Source organism: Eriocheir sinensis, chromosome 23 (assembly GCF_024679095.1).
Source record: "Eriocheir sinensis breed Jianghai 21 chromosome 23, ASM2467909v1, whole genome shotgun sequence".
NCBI lineage: Eukaryota > Metazoa > Arthropoda > Malacostraca > Decapoda > Varunidae > Eriocheir > Eriocheir sinensis.
Window position 1 is genome coordinate 15,651,291 of NC_066531.1, and position 16,382 is coordinate 15,667,672.

The following is a 16,382-nucleotide window of genomic DNA, read 5'->3' on the forward strand; positions in this document are numbered from 1 at the left end:
CTTTACATATGAAACAACAACAATAACAATAATTCCACTCACACAACTCTCCTGGACAGAGTGGAGTCTAAGGCTCCTCGTCTCATCAGCTCTCTTCCTCTTACTGACAACCTTCTACCTCTTAATTAAATTCCGCCGCTATGTTGCCTCTTTTTCTATCTTCTTTCGATATCTTCATGATGACTGCTCTTCTGAACTTGCTAACTGCATGCCTCCCTCCCTCCCGCGGCCCCGCTGCACACGACTTTCTACTCATGCTCATCCCTATACTATCCAAAACCCTTATGCAAGAGGTAAACTCTGGAACAACCTTCCTTCGTCTGTATTTCCCCCTGTCTATGACTTGACTTATTTCAAGAAGAGTGTATCAAGACACCTCTCCTCTCGAAATTGACCTCTGTTTTGGCTACTCTTTACTTTTATCTTTTATGGGAGCGGCGAGTAGCAGGCTTTTTTTTATACCCTTTTTGTTGCCCTTGAGCCGTGTCCTTTGATGTAAAAAAAAAAAAACTACTAATACCTTTGGGCACGGTGGAGTGTCCGCTGCCCTCCGACGGGTCCACAGCGTCTATGTGCCTGTGGGAGCGGCTGTAGTAGTTGTAGTAGTAGTAGTAGTAGAAGTTATAGCAGTAGTAGTAGTTGTTGGGAATCAGTAAATTTACCCTACCCAACAGTTAGGTCACTCGCAAAGTGAATAACACACCCGTCAGACAATCCCAAACAAACAAGTGCTTACCAGGTTTAAGGTGGTGAAGGTATCCAACAAGCAACTCCAGACAGTCGAACAAATAATAATCCTACCGGATCCGTGTAGTAAAATCTATCTGTCTCAAATAACTGCTGGGGGCACTTAGCTGAGAAGCAGGTTTCAAAATATATTGTTGTCTCTGAAGTCTCGTTGCCGGGTGTAGTATCCCTCAGTCAGTTAATAGAAGGCACACTGCGTCCGAGTTAATGGGTGGGCTGCAGTGCCTTGGTCTTTACTTTGTGAAGGCCGGTGGTGGAGTGAGAGAAAACCAACCACGTGGGTCTGAAGCGATATTTTTAATTTCTCGCCAGATGGCGTGTCTTTCCTCTCTGTTTCCATAGGTTAAATTATCCTTGCTCTTTAATTTTAATTTAGCAAGAACAATTAGTTATTATTTCATGAAAGGAAACACTTCACTATTATTATTCCTTTCATGGTAAATGTGGTTAGTCTTCAGGCAGTGAATAAGTTGATTCTGTCTCGGTTTGGGAGCCGATGACCGAAGTATTTAAGTACCATGGAAGGCTTATTTGAGCTCAGACGATACTCATAGTTGGCTTGAACTCTCGGCCCGAGACTAGTTCCATAAGGGAAATAGTTAATTTGTCTAGTCCCCCGGTTAACTGGCCTAATTCCTAACATAGTATAGCCTATCGATTTTAACTTGAGCCCTTGGGCGCGACACAAGGATTCCCCACGAGACCGCGCTGGTGCCACATCACTCCTTTACTCTCCTCAGAGAGGGTGGCTCTCTCTCTCTCTCTCTCTCTCTCTCTCTCTCTCTCTCTCTCTCTCTCTCTCTCTCTCTGTATTGCTGCGCAGGGCGCAAGAGTGAGATCTACTTCATTTGTCCATTGTGGCGTAACGTTGAATGGTGCGGCCTGGCGCCTGTTGCCAAGGTCCGTCAGGCGGCAAAGTTGCATGAGCCACGTTGCCAAGTGATATGGAAGGTTTACCGAGTCGTTGTCTTTCCCTCTAATCCCAGGTCGAGTGCCCCAGTCTGCGGGATCTGCGAGAGCAGTACCTCTCCCGGTGTCGTGATGTACATGGGAATTTTTCCCTTTCCCTAATGCTGGGTGAAAAGGCGCTCACCCCTGGACATGACGTCATAGGGTATTTGCAGGAGATGGGCATCCTCCATCTCTTGTAGGGTCTCTTCATAGAAAGTTCTTTGTATTTCACTAATGCATTTTTAATAAACATTTTATTATATTTTAAACTAGTGCTATATCTGAATGGACCATTTCAAAACTATCTTCCTAATAACTTTTATCACCCTTAGATTATTTTAATTATTTGCCTTCCATTTTATTACTCCGGTGCCATATGACCAAGATGTTGCGGCGCCATGAAAGAAACTCTATATCAATCAATCAATCAATCCCTCTAATTCCAAGCCATTCATAACACCACGCAGTCGTATTATGAATGTATGTAAATTCCATAAATAGATAACGTACAGACTAACAGTGAGACAAAACGTCATGCGCAGGTCATCGCTAGATGTGTAAACATTGGGGGTTTCCCCGGGCCAAGTCACAGGGCTCAATTTTAAGTTAGAGTTGATGGACTATAGTAATGCCGCTCCTGCCCGCTCCCAGTTCCCACCCAGTGGCCCTGCCTTTACACAAGCAGCTGTAATTTCCAACATATCATCTTCATCTCTTGGCGTTAGACTCGTGTTGAGGCTGAGGCACTGGCAGGCAGGAGGGAGTGGACTGGAGGATATTTAAGTATGGTGACCGGACATCCCCCTGTCTGCGGCCCTTCGGCACCCACCTGAAGCCTTCCAGGTGGAGTTCGCGGCCCACGCAGCCCGTCCCAGCGGCCACGTCCAGCACCCTGGCCTTAGCTCGCCGCTCCGGGGGTACCCAACGCAGCGCCTCCTCCAGCGTGATGGCGGGGCCACGGTACCCGCCTTTCCAGATCATCTAAGGGGACGGGGAAGCGGGTGATTACAGGTGGGTACCCCAGGGGCCGCATCACTTCACTCCCGGACCTCAAGGAGTAGTCGTTGGTTTAACGCAATATCATTTCAGCGATACCCCATGATTCTGGGTAGGCACTTGGTACCGAAGGCATCTCTCTCTCTCTCTCTCTCTCTCTCTCTCTCTCTCTCTCTCTCTCTCTCTCTCTCTCTCTCTCTCTCTCTCTCCTCGTAGTTCTCGGACCACTCGTTGTAGCCGACCACCATCTCCTCCGGCGTGACCCCCGGCCTGTGGACTTTCGCGATCACCCTCATTGCCACGTCGCCCCGACTGCCGCCCTCAAACATTATCCTGCAGCAGGGAAGAGACAGAAGAATCATAGGTAGGGCATGAATACAGTACAGTACAATTCCTTTATACATCCTTTATATATTTACGAAGGTAGGTACTGTTTTCTAGCCCCGCGCCGCACTCCTCGCTGATTTGCCGGCTGGCTCTCAAGCTCCGCCCACCTACATGGCAAGTGTGGCCCGCCTCTCTCTCTCTCTCTCTCTCTCTCTCTCTCTCTCTCTCTCTCTCTCTCTCTCTCTCTCTGGAATGGAATAGACTAAGCAATCACATAGTTAGTGCAGCGACGGAAGCTTGGTTTGAGTAGACTGGATAGCTACATGGACGAGGATGACAGGTGATAGTGAGGTGTGGGTGCAGTAAGGCTCTCCGGCTTATTGCACGGCCAGCTGAAGTTGCTCTCTCTCTCTCTCTCTCTCTCTCTCTCTCTCTCTCTCTCTCTCTCTCTCTCTCTCTCTCACACACAGAGAGAGAGAGAGAGAGAGAGAGAGAGAGAGAGAGAGAGAGAGAGAGAGAGAGAGAGAGAGAGAGAGAGACTCGTGATCAGGGTTATAAATGAACTACACACACACACACACACACACACACACACACACACACACACACACTATCCCAGGCTTCACGGTCTGACAGGGCGGCAGTTTGAGCCCGCTCAGGCCGGATTCTTTCCGTTGACTAGGAGTGGTTACTATCCCCCCTTGAGCAAAGGGGATGGGGTGTGTGGTGTGTGAGGTCCTGGCAGTACCCATAGATCGACGATAAAGAGCACTTGCTCATGTCGGGAGGGTACCTGCTGCTGGCGATTACGAGACCAATGCGTGATTAGGTCGTGGTGAATTACACACACACACACACACACACACACACACACACACACACACACACACACACACACACACACACACACATTACACGTGGCAATTCCTGGCCGGCAATACACCCGCGACGATCTAGCGGCTAGGCCGGCTGGGTGCTCTCGGGAGAAAGTACCTTCACTCGTGGGAGGAGCCGGGAGCATCAAGACGTAAACTGCTAGTAAATGCAAGGGCATGAATTCACCCCAGACACCCCAAAAGGCTACTACCATATCTTAAAACCACAATGAGTTTGGTCCATCAGCCTAATATTGTAGAAATACTTTAAGTAAACGAGTTTTATCATAAGTAGTATTGATTGATTGATTGATTGTTTATTGTTACATTTAACAACAAAGGAAAAGGGAGGAACATGCCATCCCAACCCCCGCAATGTTGCTGCCACTCTCTCAAAAGTTGTTTTGCGCAGACTCTGCTTCTTGTAGAGCTTATCTTGTGGGTCCCACAAGTGTCGATGCTGTCTCACTTCCTCTAGCAATGCCACCTCGGCCTCCCGGCTCCAAATCTTGTTATCTGCATCTGTCATTTCTTGTTTTATTGGCGCCGACATGTTGTTTACCCAGCCGCCAGTCGGCAATACAAGACGGACACGCTCAGCTGCAGAGAACTTGCCGCGAGAAGAGCTCCCAGACCCAGACCCAGACCATAAATGCTGCCGCGCCTGTATTCCCAACCGCGAATTGCCAGGTGTAAAGCCGCCTTTAGAGGTGAGGTTCGTGATTTAAATGAGAAGAGATCGCAAGAAGAGAAGAGGGAGTTTTTTTGGAGAGTAATGGATATGAAAGTGAGAAAATAGTTCATAGGGTCGAGAGGAAGAAGGGAATAAAACTAACAGAAAAGGAGAAAGGGTGGAAAGTGACATATACGAATATTAATGGAATAGTTTCATCGTAGATAAAATTAACGACTATGTGAGAGACAAAGAACCTGATATTGTGGGGCTGACGGAAACTAAGTTGTGACTCAATTGAGGTGGTGGGGATTGGAGAAGGTGCAAACAACATATGGAGGAGAGACAGAAAGATAAAATAGGGAGGAGGTGTGATGTTGATGGTTAAAAAAGGCATTAGGGTGGAGGAGGTAATTGAGGGTGAAGGCTTGACAGAGGTGTTGAAAGTGAAAATTGTGGGTGCTGAAGGAAGGAGGCGGCATTATGTAGTAGGGTATGTGCCCCCATAAACAAGCGTATGGGGTTGCGGGAATATAAACAAATGATACAAGAGACGGTGAGTTGCAAGGATGAAATGTTGAGGGCGTGTGAGAGAATACTTATAATGGGTGATTTCAACTGCATGGAGGTGGAATGGGAGGACTGGGAGACGCAGGGAGCAGACGAGTCGTGGGGAGGAAGACTCCTGCAATTGGCAGTGGAACATGTGCTGACTCAGTGGATCAAGGAACATACCAGATTCGGGAAATAAGGCGAGGCATCAAGACTAGACCTGGTATATATTTAGTAAGGCGCCGGAAATAATAGAAAATCTTAACGTAGACTGTCCAATAGCGAAGAGTGACCATGAGGTTGTGGAATTTGAAGTATCAGAAAAGAAAACGATTGACCGAAAAGAAAATCACAAAATTGGGAGAAGCAACTACTGTGACTTTGTTAGCATGAGAACCAATTTGAAAATGCAAATTGGAGTGGACTGTTCAAAGCCAAGAGTACACAGGATAAGTGGGAGGCGTTTTTAAAGCTATACAAGGAAACCGAAAATAGATATGTCCCCTAGGTAACCAAAAAGGATGTTGGTAAAAAGGAGTGGTTTATCAAGAGATCCGAGATAATTAGAAAGAGAAAAGAGGAAGCTTGGAAGGGATGGAGGAGACGAAGAATAATTAACTCGTGGAACGATTTCAAACAAGCAAGGAATGAATATACAAAGATTAGAAGAGAAGAAAAAAGGAATTATGAAAAAGATATAATCGACAAGTGAAAAGACCTACCCAAACTATTTAATAGACGTGTGAACGGCAAATTAAAGAATAGAGAAAAAATCGATAAACTGAAAATGGATGAAACCACATATGAGGACCCAGCAAAGATGGCAGAGGTGATGAATAACAGCTTCCATAGAATTTTACAAAAGAAGAATTTGTACAACCCCCGGGCCAAGAAAAAGGAAGGTTATGCAAGAGATTCAGTTAACGGTGCAGGAGGTCAAAGAAAGTTTGAACAAATTGGATGTAAGAAAGGCGACGGGGCCGGATGGAGTATCAGGGTGGATCTTGAAAGAATGTAGTGATCAACTTGCAGAGAAACTGCACTCCATAATGAGTGCCTCTCTGAGTGAAGAAAAGGTACCACAAGATTGGAGAGAGCAAACATAGTACGGTACCGATTTTAAGGGAGGCAAGAGAGCGGACCCATTAAACTACAGCCCGGTATCACGCCCTAGTGTGGTTGAGAAGGTATGTGAGAGCCTGGTTAACAACAGGTGGCAGGATTTCTTAGAAAGTGAGAAAATTATATCGGATGTCCATCGAGAGAGAGAGAGAGAGAGAGAGAGAGAGAGAGAGAGAGAGAGAGAGAGAGAGAGAGAGAGAGAGTGCACGTTCACGTGAATGCTGATGAAGGAGCGGAACATCAAAGTCTTGACTCTAGATAATACGCCTCGTCTTCTCTCTGGTGTTATTATTTTGTAGTGATATCTTGGTTTAACATGTGTTACATACACATGCTACATTTATTTTCACCTCTTAATTATGGATAGAGACTCCCTTACACTTCCTGAATAGCAGTGAACCTCTCCGCCACTCACAGCCGAACACGACGAACATCGTTTATTCACAACAACACTTGAGTAGCACTACTACGACGTTGCCGGTTGGAGGGAAGGCTATCCACAGTGGGTACAGGAACTCATTTCCGCAAATGTACCAGGAACATCAACAGCTCTCTCCTCCTGAATTTTGCAAAATCCAGAAAGTTGAGAATTGCGGGTTCCTGGTACCAGAGACCAGAGCTGCACCGCTGGACTTGATATAGCGATGCCGGAGGTGTAGCTAAGGAGATCGACCACATTCTCGTAAATACTCGTTGGAGGATCCTTCAGAACTGCAGGGTTTACCGGAGTGCTGCGTTCTTTGCAACTGACCATAGGCTTGTTGTTGCAACAGTCAAGCTTCATGTTAGGTCAAAAAGAATCTCGAGATGCAACACTACTGTGTTCCATCTCGAGAGGCTGAAGGACCTGGCATGTGCTCAGGAGTATGCAGTGACGGTCTCAAATCGGTTCGATGTGCTCAGCACCCTGGAAGACCCTGTAGAACTGTGGAATACCTTCAAACGTAAGACTCTGCAAGATGCCGAGGAGTGCACTGGAGAGCGCCCGAGATCTAGGAGTGCCTTTGCCTCGTTGGAGACGTTGGATAATATTGAGGAGAGTCGCGCTGCCAGACTTGCTGGGAAGCGGGACCAATACAGGGCTCTGTCGCGTAGGACTAGAGCTCTCCTGAGGAGAAACAAGGAGAGGTATGTCAGGAGTCTCGCTGAGGAAGTCGAGGGCCATTTAAATGCGAATGACCCCCGACCTGCTTATCGAGCCGTGAAGATGCTCCGCTCCAAGTCTCCCTCTTATTAGGTGAGCACTATCCGAACAGCTGACGGCTGCCTCGTGTCTTACATGAATGGGCAGAGGGCACGTTGGGCTGAGAACTTTGAGCAGCTGTACATGGTGGACTCTCCACGTCGGCAGCTTCCAGTTGCTGGGTTACAAGTGGTGGATACTGACCCACCCATTGACGAAAGCTCATCCTCTCTGGTTGAGGTCAAAGAGGCTGTGGCTAAGTTGAGGGGTGGGAAGGCACTTGGCATGCTGTCCTGATCTTCAATCAACCTTAACTTCAGCAACTTCGGTCAAGAGGAGCACCGGGAGGCAGCATGGGCCATACATCACGCCAGCCACCATAAATAAAATTAGCTTGCGCCACTAACAGGCTCGGGCCGTCTATAACGCCCCTCAAAAAACCCTACCGGCGCTACAGACAGCACAAACAAGTGTAGCAAATCTGAGGCATTCCAGTGGAAAACAAGTTCGAGGTCCTCGGACGTGTTTCTGGAGTGACGGGAGGAAATGTTGTGGGCAGCCCGGCGTGGCGATAAATCTCATCAGTGTATTTTAGTCTATCCGATCCTGATCTGCGCATGCGCAGAACCCAATGTTTACTATCACAGAGTGTTGATATTAGTTTGTCCAGGCAAGATGGCGGCAATACAGCATGCTAGTTTTTTATGAGAGAATGGCCAAATTCCAGGATGACATTCAAGGGTTATCACATTTATCACATTTACCGACATAAAAGGGGTATAGGTTATCACATTTATCACATTTACCGACGTACAAGGGGTGCAGGTTATCTCACTTATCACATTTACCGACACAGGGGAAGGTGGGGCAAAACGGCACCCTTAAGGTTTCACTCCAGATTTTGCATCACTTTTGTAGTATATTCAGAGATAGCTGGTGTTTTTGCAATCTTTATTCATCATTAAACAAAATAAACTCTCTTTGGAAGAACTACTTTGGATCCTTTACTCATGAATTAAAAAAAAAAAAATAGCCACAAGTGGACCATTTTGTACAACGGTCGGGGCAAAACGGACCTCACGTATGGGGCAAAATGGACCTCATATGGAAATGCTTGGTAACATGCCAAACATACGTTTTGACAGAGAATCACATTAGAAAGATTACTTAACAAAACTAAAATAATCTAGTTCTTATTCCATTAGAAAACAATTGCTCTTAGGCTCAGTAGCATGAACAACAATGAATTCCATATGAAAAGTGATATTACCTTCCTGAACATCAAGTTATTATTCCATTACAAAAAATAAATGATCTGTGGCTCAATAGCATGAACACCAATGAACTCTCATGAAACTACTCACAAGTGAAAGTGAAATTACCTTTCTGAACATAAAAGTTCTTAATGCATTACAAAAATAATTGTTATTTTGCTCAATAGCATGAAAAACATGAACTCTGGGATACACGCGACACAACAACTGGTCACATGCGTTCGGAAGAGTATTTAGGAGTCTCAAAGGGTACGTGATGGTTACACTTATGACAGGCCACGCGCCACTACCGCCGGACTCCACATATGTGAGCACCGTCACCTCAGGCAGCCGTGCGCCACCCTGCAGTGTTGCCACCGGCCGTTGGGGTAGATTCCCTGGGACAAGTTTACCCGAGGTCTCCTCAGAATAGTATACTCAGTATGATTTGATGAGTGAAGGGTATTTGCTTTGGAGACTATTTGAGAAAATATCACCCGTTAAGAGTTAAAAAGTAAAGTTGATTATGGCGGAATCTGAAAACTTTCCATCGCCTATAGATGACTGAACTTCTGTTGGAGAAACAAGCAATGAAACCTACTCGTCCCCGGATCCGATACGCGTTAACAAACAACGTCGTTGTCTGATAATTACAATGCATTTCTTATACATTTTTATTTTCTTGAAAATGAAGATTACGAAGATTCAAAACAATTACTTCCTTAAACGCTGAGCTGCATACACAAAACAAAGCAAATATTACAAGTGTAAACACAAGATTTACTTATGCTCGTTAAGTGCATGCTTCGTGCCTACGTGTGGAGCGCTGCCACCACTAGTGGAGGGGTACAGTGGAAGTGATGCAACATCTTGTCAGGATGACACGACAGTGTAGCGCAAGTCATATGCAACCCTTACGTCCCATAATGGAGGCTCGTTACTCTTCATAAATTATTATACCTACCCTTCGTGAGTTCCCTCAGTTTAGTGAGGACATACAGGTCAGCAGACGGATGATTTGCTCTCTCTCTCTCTCTCTCTCTCTCTCTCTCTCTCTCTCTCTCTCTCTCTCTCTCTCTCTCTCCACTTCCCACCCCACACGTCAGGCCCGTCGGGTTATCAATTTTTTTTCCCGTCCGCTGCTGATTGTTAATAAAAAATTTGACTTTGGAAATAAGCGAGATACGGGCATTTTCAATTTAGATATGTTTGCTTGAATTACACTGTACGTGTGTGTGTGTGTGTGTGTGTGTGACTGAGGTCTGAATATATTTTTTGGCTCGGAGCTCCTAGTTAGGGGGAAGTGGGGTAAGATGAACCACTTTTTAGATTTTTCGACCTGGGGTCTTCCCTGGTAACGTGACCCTGTCTCTGTCAGTGTTCATTTGACCAGCTGTCATTTACCTTTAACCATAAACAAAATTGATATTCTCCTGATAAGGCTTTCACCTTTTTAAAGCCTTTAAAAAAGAGGATAGTACACATTTTTATGTATCAATAGTACATATACATCCTTTTAAAAGAATAAAAAATCCTTTTGAAAATTTAGCAAAATGCACTTATGTTCATCAACAGGCCTACGAGAGATTAAATCTTCCCAAGTCACATGGGAACACAAACTGGTTCGACTTTCGCAGACTACCAGACAAGTTTTTCGGAGCTGGTAGTGTCACCGAAATATCTTTTTTATCGAATGATGCTTCATCATCGTGGTCGATTATGAAGGCCTGTTTGCTTTCAATGGGCCTGTGTCCCGGGATTCTCTTCATGAAAACTCCCTCGATTTCATCACCGTCGATTACGTCGACTCTTGCGACATATCTTTGTGTGGTTCCCTTCATGCTATGAATGTTCACTACCACGAAACCGCCTTCCATTAACTCGTCATCCGATATATCGTCATCAGAATCTTGTGTAAGTGAATCCATGGTCTCGCATACATCGTCCTCACTATCATCATCCGAAGTGGCATTATAGATGCTGTCTGTCTTGACTTCTGTCTCTTACCAAACAAATTCTTCACAATTTCTTTATTCGCCTTTGCGGCCTATTTTTCATTTGGCGTACCGGTGATTTTCCATCTCTGTGGAGTGTGGGTGTAATTCTCCCCATTCTGAAGCCTGGGAAAGATTATCTCCAAGCAACTAACTATCGTCCTATTTCTTTAACATCCTGCACTTGTAAAGTGATGGAGAAGATGGTGAATGTCAGGCTTATGTGGTACTTGGAGAGCCGGAATTTATTGACCCCGGTGCAATATGGTTTCCGAAAGATGCGCTCCACTTCGGATGCTCTGTTATCCTTGGAGTCCTCAGTTTGTGAGGCGTTTGCCAATAATCACCACCAGGTGACAGTGTTTTTTTGATCTGGAGAAGGCCTATGACACCGCTTGGTGTCATGGAATTTTACTTAACCTGTTTGAGTTTGGTCTTCGTGGCCGTCTCCCTGTTTTTATTAAGGAGTTTTTATCTCATCGTCTTTTACGGGTTAGAGTGGGGAGTACTCTTTCCGAGGTTAGTCCACTTGAGGATGGTGTACCACAGGGAAGTATTCTCAGTGTTACGCTATTTGCCTTTTTTTTGTTTTTAACTCATTGAATGCGGCGCCATATGACCCTGGCTGTTGCGGCGCCTAATTTAAATCAATCAATCAATCAATCAATCCACTGCATGAATATTGCACACGTGTGTCTTGTATTAACTGAAAATCACACAGTATGCGCTAACCACTCTTGCAGGAAGGCTGTTACAGTGGCGGACGACTCATTTCGAGGAATGAAGGAAGGAGGGAGGTAGGGAGGGGGCGGGAGAGCAATTAATTATCTTCTTTATTCTTTGTTCCATATCACATAATAGAAGGGTGTCGATCCAGTGCAAATGTAGCTAACAGATGTGGAGTAGAGGACCTGCATGGAAACAGTGCTCAGAAGGGAAAGACTCCGATGGATTTGGACATGTAAAGAGAGCAGGGGAGGACACAGTGCTGGGAGTTGTGGAGAGAATGGTAAGATAGGGTGTCCGGTGCAGATGTAGCTTACAGTTGTGGAGTAGAGGACCTGGAAACAGTTTCTTCTTTCCTTTTTTACATGTGACCTAAAGCGCCGGTAGGCTTTTTTTTATTAGGGTCCTGATGGTGGGCCCGAGCCCGTTATGACGCAGACTAATGTTTATTGTGGGGCAATTATTATTTGCTCATGCTGCATCCCGGAGATCATTCTTGATTTCACTTGCATAGCTTCTTCTAGAGTCCGGGTTGGTGGATAGTCTTCAGGACAGCATGTGGGTAGTCTTAGGCCCCTCGGCGGTGACTGAAAAATCCCAGGTGGTTAGCGGCGGATTCGAACCCTCATCATCATCAACGCTGCGAAGGCGGGGCCGGCACGCTAACCACTCCACCACCACCTCAGAAGGGAAAGACTCCGATGGTTTGGACATGTGAAGAGAGCAGGGGAGGATACAGTGCTGGGAGGTTTGGAGAGATTGGCAAGACAGGGTACCCAGTTCAGATGTAACTAACAGATGTGGAGTAGAGGACCTGGAAACAGTGATCAGAAGGGAAATACTCCGATGGTTTGGACATGTGAAGGGAGCAGGGGAGGATACAGTGCTGGGAGTTGTGGAGAGATTGGCAAGACAGGGTGTCCAGTGCAGCTAGATGTGGCTAACAGATGTGGAGTAGAGAACCTGGAAACAGTGCTCAGAAAGGAGACTCCTATAGTTCGGACATGTGAAAAGCAGGGGAGGATACAGTGCTGGGAGTTTTGGAGAGATTGAAAGTAAATGGAAGGAGACCAGTTGGTAGACCTAGGAAAAGGTGGAGAAGGTGTATACAGGAAGACTTGGCAGTGATGGGATTGGATGAGCATCAGGCAGAAGACAGAGCAGAATAGAGGAGACCCATAAAGCGTCCAACCGCTCAGGAAGAGTGGAAACGGACGTTAAACGAAATTATGATGATGATGATGATATCTCATAATAGAAGAAGAAAAGAACAGAACTAAGAACATTAAGTGACCTTGGATACGTTCAGTTCACTCCCGACGCAGTAAAGTTACTGTCAGTGGAAATGGAGTTGATCGTTTCCGCACTGACTACTTCTGCGGGGAGGCTGTTCCAGTGGCGGACGACTCTGTTCGAGGAAGGAAGTATGGAGGAGGGAGGGATGGGAGCGAGAGTTTTTATTATTTTCGTTAATCTTTGTTCTCTCGTTCCATCTCATCCTTCCACATGCTCACTGCCACATATACTTCACTACTCTGTTACTTAACTTAAATTGCTGATCATTTCACTTTACTTTCAGATTAAATAAGTTAACTTCCTCTGCATTGCGCCACGTAGGGCTACAGCAGACGCTTTTAAAATTAGGAACAGCAGACGCTTTTAAAATTAGGAACAACAGACGCATTATAAATTAGGAACAGCAGACGCATTATACATTAGGAACAGCAGACGCATTTAAAATTAGGATGAGTAATCACTTAAATTAACTTGAGAAACAAACAAAGATTAACATGATTCTGAGGGGAAGTAGGCACCCGTTTATTATATATATACACATGTCTGTGCATCATCAAGACCCAAAGACCCACACCAAGCATTCCTAAACGTATACTATAGTCGCAGCACACGAGTCTGAGGTCTTCGTTATCGTGTTCTGACAACTTGCCATTACACATGCACACACACATACAGCTACATAATCAGCGACCTTATTTTTTTTTTACAACAGAGGAGTGGCCGAAAGATAGAGAAGAGCTGTGTGGGTGGAGCCGATGCATACTCCATACGAGGGCGGACAAGGCCCTTGTATATGGATAGCAGCGGTGCGGGGCAGAAGAACTGGAGGAGACGATACAGAACGCCCAACCTCGAGGAAGCTGATTTAGTGAGAGAAGAGATGAGAAGTTTCCAGTTAAGATTTTGAGTTAAGGATAGACCGAGGATATTTAGTTCTGAAGAATTATAAGGTGACAGCTGAGTGTAGTTGAAGAATAGGGGATAGGTGTTTGGCAGATTGTGTCGAGTTGAAAGGTGGATAAATTGGGTTTTTGAGGCATTGAAGGACACAAAAACCCAAAGTTTCCTTTTATCCCAATCGGAGATGATAGCAAGGTCTGAGGTTAAGGATTCTGCAGCCTCAGTCTTATACTAAAACATACTTTTACGACAATTTCAATAATATGATTAATACTGACAAATGTGCCCTATGCGTAGACTATCATATAATATCGTAGACGCCATGACGCCAGGTTGCCAGAGCACGATAATTAACACCTCAGTCTCGGGTGCCGCGACGAAAGCCAAGGCTGTTACACAGAGACGGCCTTGGCACAGCACAACTATAACTCCTCCTCTTCATCTCTCTCCTTTCCCTTCCCTCCTCTTCCTCCTCACTCAGGCTTAGTGATGCGGAAGACGAAGACGAGACCCTCCTTGTCACAGAAATAGTTTGGGACGATGCGCCGCTTCACCTGAAGGAATTATGACCATCATTTCAAATACGTGACCTTCTCCCCCTGGCCAGCTGCTGACCATCTCCTTATACCAGAGTGTCGTGACAGGCGTCCATACAGTGAACAGCCCCGCCAGACAGAAACCTTGATTAGAGTAAATGTTTTCTTGTACCAATGTTGCCAGATAGTTGTACTCAGCCTCTTATATTTACCAACTACGACCCCAAAACTGTCTCCTGGGGCTCAATAAGTAGATTTATTTATATCTATCGTTAAAATAGTGAATTCCTGATGTTTCTTGGCAATAGTTAGGTGTCAAAAAACGGTAAATACTATGCACTGAGTACGATAATCTGGCAACGATTCTCCCTACCTTCTTCCACTTCCCGTCCGCCTCCAGGAGGTCCATGTAATGTTCCAGCTTGTCCTTGTATGAAGGCGCGGTCTGTAGGTACTCAAGGCGCATCACGATGATCACGAAGCCTCCTGGAGTGTCGGAGAGGAGGAAATCAGTTAATCATTGGGGCATACGCTGGGGGGCGCGTCTTCCAGCCCACCCTAGGAAGACTACCTTAGAGTTTACTCCAGGCTCTTTCCCATCCTAAACGAAAAGCCTCTCGTAAAAGTTGCTGGGATTACCATGAACAGTTTTGCGATCCTATAGTGATGGTTCTACACGTCTGTCACGATCTTCAACGGGAAAACCACCCATGAAAACCTGGTGAATTTTCTATGTGGCCTTGGGAAATAGTCGTTGCGGAAGATCTGCACGACCAGGAACAATGCTAACCTACGGGCCCTCGCACGAATATCTAAGCTAAGGGTCCAGCGTCCAGCGCCTTCACCCACTCAGCGGACCTTGCAAAACACGCAATCGAACACTCACACACGCACACACACACGCACACACATACACACACACATACACACACACACCACCAGAGCCTTCACACTCCTACTAACCATGAACTTTAAATTTCAGCCCGGAATCGTGCCAAATCTATTCTCAAAATGACCAAAACCTCTTTCATCAATAAAAATGTCAACACCTTGCTTTTTCTGATTCTCCCCGTGACTTCTGGCACCTAGCCAAAAATATCTCCACCAATTTCACTTCTTCTTTCCCTCCTCTCCTTAACCCTTACAGGAGCACTGCCGTCTCATCTATCTCTAAGGCTGAACTCTTCGCTCAAACTTTATGTAAGAACTCCATCCTGGACGATTCTGGGAATATTCCTCCTACTCATACCCCCTCTGACTTCTTTATGCCTGTTATTAAGATTCTTCATAATGATGTTTGTTATGCCCTCTCTGGCCTCAACTCTCAGAAGGCTTATGGACCTGATGGACTGCCTCCTTTTGTCCTTAAAAACTGTGCTTCCGTGCTGACACCCTGCCTGGTCAAACTCTTTCGTCTCTGCCTATCAACATATACCTTTCCTTCCTGCTGGAAGTATACTTTTGTACAGCCTGTAGCTAATAAGGGTGACCGTTCTAATCCCTCAAACTATAGCCCTATAGCTTTACTTTCCTGTCTATCTAAAGCTTTTTAATCAATCCTTATCCGGAAGATTCAAAAGCATGGGTTCCGCAATGGGCGTTCTACTTACGATCTTCTTACTCTTTTAACTAACTCTTGGTCAAAGCACCTTTCCACTTTTAACCTTCTATCTGATCGACAGCATGGGTTCCGCAATGGGCGTTCGACTTGCGATCTTCTTGCTCTCTTAACTAACTCTTGGTCATCCTCTCTTAGTCGTTTCGGTGAAACTTTCTCAGTTGCGCTAGACATATCGAAATCCTTCGATAGAGTCTGGCACAAGTCTTTGCTTTCTAAACTGCCCTCTTTCGAATTATATCCCTCTCTCTGTTCTTTTATTTCCAGTTTCCTTTCCGGCCGTTCTTGTAATGTGTATATTATAATGTACATGTGTATGTATGACTGTACGTGTGGCGACACCCGGTCGGTGTCGCACAACAGGATGTCTAACAACACGTCGTGCTTTTGGCCGTGGGAAGCTGTGATGAACTGACACTAGGATCAGCAAATGATGACTTTCATCAGCCGTCATCAACCGGAACCCACACCCTTCCGGACGAGCTACAAGCAAATAAAACGGGTGAACAACGCGGAGAAGCGGAGAGAAGACGGGTGACGGGCAGGCGAGCGGTGCTCCGCCGCTCCGCGCCCTGCAGCGGTGTGGCTGTCTCTGATTTCGTGCGTCTCGCTCACGTAAACTGTAAACCTTAT

The 16,382-nt window shown here is 45.8% G+C and overlaps 1 protein-coding gene across 4 annotated transcripts in view; it reads right to left on the minus strand.

Annotated features, from left to right (window-relative positions):
• LOC127002507 (uncharacterized) overlaps positions 1-16,382 on the minus strand; it is a 173,482-nt gene that overhangs the window by 75,190 nt on the left and 81,910 nt on the right. For 2 of the 4 annotated variants that reach the window (XM_050868559.1, XM_050868558.1), the window contains exon 3: positions 14,505-14,617. The exons of the other annotated variants lie outside the window; for them this stretch is intronic. In XM_050868559.1, the coding sequence (XP_050724516.1) occupies positions 14,505-14,617 (113 nt within the window). The remainder of the gene's footprint in view (positions 1-14,504; positions 14,618-16,382) is intronic. 4 annotated transcript variants of the gene reach the window in all.